At 45.1% G+C, this 5835-nt stretch overlaps 1 protein-coding gene across 1 annotated transcript; it reads left to right on the forward strand.

The window, feature by feature from the left end:
- Positions 1-388: 388 nt before the first annotated feature.
- LOC147900124 (uncharacterized) lies at positions 389-4670 on the forward strand. Its single transcript, XM_087376585.1, has 5 exons — positions 389-1696; positions 1848-1913; positions 2037-2111; positions 2278-2379; positions 4527-4670. Exons 1-5 carry the CDS (start codon positions 749-751, stop codon positions 4668-4670), a joined length of 1335 nt encoding a protein of 444 aa, XP_087232711.1. The 5' UTR covers positions 389-748.
- The last annotated feature ends 1165 nt before the right edge of the window (positions 4671-5835 follow it).

The following is a 5835-nucleotide window of genomic DNA, read 5'->3' on the forward strand; positions in this document are numbered from 1 at the left end:
CAATAGGAAGCTTGAGTTTTGGCTTTGGGCGGGCACCTCTTTACACATACACTGCCCGTCCTTGAACCAAATAATCTGAAGTGGAGTCCACATCTTGCCCTCTCCAAGCCCTTCCATGGGCAGCCAAGCTTGGCTACCCAACGATAATGGTTGAAATCCTCTTGGTCCCTCAGCTCCAATCATAGCTTCATGTCCGGGCGACGATGGGCCCATTCCAGGCCCCCCCTCTTTGGGCACCCTTTGGCGGTGTGTAAAACATTGTCGGAAAAATCCCATGTTCTCAAAGGACATGTTTGCGACACATATTGCAAACATGTAAGAAACTTCGCAGAATCCCGGTTCCCCATCCAGAAACAGATCTATGAGCTCGAGCAGAAATGGAGGACGTTGATCGAGCATTCGGGAGCAAACACAAAAATCTGAGGGGATTTGAGGGCAGAACCGCATTCATCTCGATCGAACCCGAGAGGAGCAGGATCGGAGAAGGACCGATTGATGATTTTGAAGCTCGTGGAAGCCGAGCGGAGCAGGACCGATTGATGATTTCGAAGCATCGAAGCCGCGAGGAGCAGGATCGGAGCAAATTGATTCATGATTTCGAAGCATAGACCTAACCGTCATGGAAGGATTTCTAACAAGTGAAGCACTTTTGGCTACCAGAAGACACCGATTCTGAAAAAAACAGGTTGAGATCGCCCTTCCTTCGACCGTTTGCGGTTCGTGAGTCAAGCTTGAAACTTGGTCGGAGATGTCTTCCTGGGAAGATGAGCTCGATATCGACGACTCCGACATCCTTGGAGTGCTCAGACGCAAAGAGGCCTCGCAATTTCCCTCAGCGGGCTCTCAGCCACGCCCCATACCTGTGGCAAATCGCTTCCCCCTTGCGATACCGCAGCACGAACTAGCATCGGGCGTTCTCAGACGCTTTCAAAAGCCTCGACCGTCGCAGCTTGCATCTCGCCATCTGGAAGCCCACTTACCAGAGGCCTTTGAAGCGCTCGACGAGTTTGATCTTGACGCCGTGAGGAAGCGGAAAATCGACGGAATGACTAGTTTCTGCTCAAGTAAAGCAGCTCGCAGGGAATTAAGTACGCTCGGAGAGCTTCGTGATGACCAGGAGGCAAGGGACGATATAGAGACACCCTCTACATCAGGACGTCGTCCATCTGAACGAGCAGCTGATCTTTTCCAGCAGAGCCAGGTCGCTCTTCATCGAATGGAGCCAAGCTCGAATCGATTCCCACGGTTCGCAGGTGCTTCTTCTCGAATGGACGGTACACAACGTCTTGAGCAACCCTCTCAAATCCGCCCGGAACAGCCGTCTGGCAGGGATTTCATGAAAAGGGCTCAGTTGCCACTTTCACAGCGCGTTTCTCACGGAAATGAGGACACAAGTTCGCTTCCACACGCCGAAGTTTCCCCCCCAGACCTGAACAACGAAGAGGAACGTGAAGGTCCCGAGTCTCATAACGCTCGGTCTATGTCGTTGCAGAAAGACCTACCTTATCAGATTCCTGGTCCTGCAGTAGCAATTCAGAGGGCTTTAGCTAAAACAGCTCGTCACTCTCTGGTAATGAACAGTGATAGAGGAGAGCAGTCAGCACCTCGAAATGGAGCTGAACCAAGAGGAGCCGTCCCAGACGATGCTGACTTACGGTGCGGGCCTTGGCTAAAAGCCATGGACTACGTTAAGAAGGTAGATCAAATTTGCCAGTGTACTGTTGTATCTCGCCCCCTGGATGGGTAACCTTACTTAATGCGTGTCATGAATGTGGACCTGGCTCAGGAAATAGGTGTCTCTGAGTGCATTGAGATTAAAGACAAGTCTCTCGTTCTGTATAGGGCAGGCTTCTTTTTCAGTATCCAGTATAAGCGCGATAAAGACATCTAGGACTGATAACCGGATACCCAAGGTAACTTCCAAGTGTCATTTTCTTTTTTACTTATGTAGATGGATTTTGTGGAGCATTAAAGATGGCCTCTTTTTTATCTTCTCTCTGAAGAATTTCTTATTTGTGTTTGTTTGTTTCATATAGCTTGTAGCTGTCATTAAAACCTGCACACCCAATGGTTGTGGAGACGTGTTCGTGAATCTAAAGGTTGGTTTTCGGGTTTATATTTAACCGACCTTCGCTAGCTATTCTCCAGTGACAGAAGAACTGTTAGCAGTTTGTATGTCTCATTAACACCGAAATGCTCTGTTAGAGTGACCAGTAGTTAGTTTGCCCTTACGGCCTTTTTTGGTATGTGCTTTTGCCACTGGGCTCGCTATTGCAGGATCATTCTGATGCGATTGGAGGTACCATAAATAGACGGGTGATGACAGAGACGGAGTTTGGAAGACATGTAGAACCTGGAGCTGTAATTTTGTTACACCAGGTAATTTTATTTTTCTGGGTCTGTATACTTCTAAGGGGAGTTTTTTTTGCTGAAGACTAATCTACAGAAATAGACTGGACCTATGTCATGGTCTGTGATATAGCCCTAAGCCACTGTCTCTCTTACTTAGCATTATGCTGGATTTCTGAATAATTTCAATGGTTTACTAACTATGTAGCAGAATAGTTTTTGGAACACTTGAAAATAAGTGGTTGTCTTCTTTAGATTGACTGCAAAATGCACATATTCAGCAGCTTTTGATCGCTGTTAGCTGTGCAAGGGACTCCATAATAGGGCTTCCCTGTTGCAGTTTGGCTACAGTCTAATCCACATTCAGGGCATCAAGGTGCATGTGACATTGTGCATCAATTGATCATTTTAGTGAGCTGTGGGTGTGTCAAGGTTTTCAGAAAAAGAGACAGGGCCAAGGAAGGCTGCAAGTTTGGCCTAAGAATAATGTGACATCAAAAGGTCCTGTTTGTTTAGGAATTTACAAGAATTTTGACATAGATCGCCCTCATGGAAATCCATGAAATCTGAACTATTTGTCGCTTGGCCTTGCATCGCTCAATCTATACTGAGGGCCTGCATTTACTCATGGTCCTCACCTTTTTAAGCTAAGCTACGATAACGCATACGAATGTCAAACATGACTGGAAAAAATAGATATACACCATGTACATTTTGGGTCTCTGTAGACAGTTTGTCATCTTGTGATATGAAAGTATGATAATTGGGGTGGAGCCTTTCTTATCTAGGGCTGAGGTAACAGAGGCTGCAGGCTGCTGCAGAGGACCCCTAATGGTTGGCTTGGATGAGGTGTGTTGCTGCTCCACAAGGTTGCTCCAAGGTGGGCTGGACTGCACAAGGAGCATGTCATAGTAGCTAGTCCCTACTATGTGTGATGGAGTTTATGGTTTTCAATCTTATGAGTGACTATTGTGAGATTGAAACTGCACTATGTTGTGTTTTAAGAGGATGAGTTTGGGAATGTTCCTGGATTCATCTAGGTATATGTCCATGTGACACATGGCACCATTCTGTAGCATAATCGACCTCCCTTCCAAGTTCAAAAGCCCACCTGCATGTGCTGTAATACCAGTGTTCTGAACCCAAGTAAAAAATGTATTGAAACCACAACAATCCATTAACAATTAAAAATCAGGACCCGTGTCTTGCAAATTTGAAGATGCTTGTTGCCCTGAAATTCTGCATTTTCCGAATTCCATGCACCCAGTGGTCATAATGAAAGAGATAGCAAATAATGACGTTTTATGGTTGCACTGATGGAGAGATAGCCAGCATTGGCTATAAATGTGCTTCCTTTAGAATGTTCTGCTTCAAAGGCCATAACCCTATGTATTTCATGAATCCTGTCAACTGGTTTGTGTCTTATGGCTCCCTCCTTGATATGCATGATGTTTTTGCTGGAGGAATCATAGTCATAGAGCGTGTTCTAGTGTGTATTAGAAACTAGTTTTATGAGTCTTTGTGTGAGAGAGTGCCATGTGGCATATTGGGAGTTATCCCGTATACATATGGTACTTGAGTGTGTTTCTCCACTCTATATGAGTGTTGTACCTTCACTTGTCACATCAATCAACTCAGTGGAGCTTTTGGTCATGTAAGTGATTTCATTTTGGTTCTTGCCTTTCCTTCCATTTCATTTCATTTCCAGTTCAAGTTATGCTTCCTTCCTTCTAGCTCCATTGTCTCCTTTCCTCCTCCTTCCAGTTCCTTCATGTGGTATCAGAGCCATGTGCCCTTTGTAGCTTTCCCTTCCTTGGGCAAACCTTAGGAGTGAGGTAGCCCAGAAATGGAAGCTATCTTCTCCCAAAGGGCAGCCCTTCCCTCTCTTCCCTTAGCCTCTCCATGTGCTGCTGATTCGTGGAGCTGTTACTGCTGATTTGTGGAGCTGCTGTTTGTGGAGCTGCTGCCTCGGAAATCCTGCCTCCTATTGCTGTTGATTCCGCCTCGTGCCGCTGCTCATTCTGCCTCCTACTGCTGCTGATCTCTCTCTCTTTCCTTGGATCTTAGTGGATGAAAAAACAGCCCTTTCACTCTTTTTTCTGATGAAAAAGTAAGCAAGGTGTTTGAATGTGAAAAAGTTGGAGATTTTCTGTTTGTTTGTTTCCTTTGGGTATCAGAGCCTTGTTGAGATCCAGATTTTTCAAAGCTTGTTGAAGGATTTGTGGTTTGCATTTGAGCTAAGCATGGCTCCAAAAAAGGCTACACAACAACAGCTAGATGAGTTGAAAGAGCAAATGAGCTCTAATATGTTAAAGATATAAGAGATGTTTGAACAGTTGATGGAAGCAAAGGTACAAGGTGAATCCTCTACAAATAGACTTGATGAATGGTTGGAACAAGAAAAGGAGTTGCAGAAATGGAGAGCACTTGAGTAAACTGTTGAAGAGTTGAGATGAATATTGCTAGTATGAGTATGAGAATGTGAGTATTGGTTCTCAAAATCCACAAGGCTTTTGCCAAGTTGTTTTGGTTGTGTGTTCTTGACTCAAGGCTAAGCTTTGTGTGAAGTTTGAGGTTGGAATTGGGCACCTTAGCCTATCATAGAACAGCATTTCTATCAAAGTTTGGGGATAATTGGAGCTATCCATGTGAAGTTATGCTCATTTTTCTGCTACAGGCTGCTAGTGAAGAACTGTTTATAACTTTTGTTCTACAAAGAGTTTTGAGGAATGCTTGCGGGGACAGAATAGAGCTCATTGAGGAGATTCTTGGACCAAGCTTTCAGCTTCTAAGATATTTAGATCAGAAAGTTCATCATTTTTCCAACCGCTTCTAAGTGCCATATCCTTTGTGGGAGCCTCCCCCCCCCCCCCTTCTTGCTACTTAGTGGGAGGCAGTGCACCCATTCACTGTTTTTCCTCATGAAAAATTGAACTTTATAGCAAGCAAGGTGGTTGAATGTGGAAAAAATGGCCCTAGGCTTGTCAAACCGGCAAGTGAAGTGGCTGGCCAGCAGGTGAGCTGGCTAAGGCAGGCTGACTTGCCACATGACAGACCTGCCACCATCACCCAACTGCCTTATGTAGTCAGCTTGCCATTGCTGCATGTCAGCGATCGTATGTTGGCTAGGTCATCATGCTGGGTTTTCACATCAATGATCGGCCTGTTTTGTGGCTGAATAGACAGCATCCATACCTCAGCCTATCTATCTGACTGATAGAGGCTGAAACTGATGCCTTATGCATTTATCCACCTCCTATGTATTGTTCATTGCTTCTCCTAATTTGGGGGCATTTGAGGTGAGCATCTAATCTAAGTGAATGACGAGAGGGTGGAGCATTGATTCTCCAACACCCCTCCTCAATATTCAAACTCTAGATTATTGCTGAGATTTGTATCATGATGTTGTGACCTTTGTGATCTGGAGAGCATGTGTGCTAGACTTAAGATCTTCAAATGATGTACAAGAATCCTCCAAGGTGCACA

The sequence above is a fragment of the Dipteris shenzhenensis genome, chromosome 7, assembly GCF_047967505.1.
Source record: "Dipteris shenzhenensis isolate YYH24624 ecotype China chromosome 7, Dip_SZ_1.0, whole genome shotgun sequence".
In the NCBI taxonomy this organism is placed as follows: Eukaryota; Viridiplantae; Streptophyta; class Polypodiopsida; order Gleicheniales; family Dipteridaceae; genus Dipteris; species Dipteris shenzhenensis.

Coding starts and splice junctions, on each gene's coding strand:
- LOC147900124 (XM_087376585.1), top strand. CDS start 749: ATGTCTTCCTGGGAAGATGAGCTCGATATCGACGACTCCGACATCCTT. Junction 1,914..2,036: donor CTGATAACCGGATACCCAAG/GTAACTTCCAAG, acceptor TGTTTCATATAG/CTTGTAGCTGTCATTAAAAC. Junction 2,112..2,277: donor ATCTAAAGGTTGGTTTTCGG/GTTTATATTTAA, acceptor TCGCTATTGCAG/GATCATTCTGATGCGATTGG.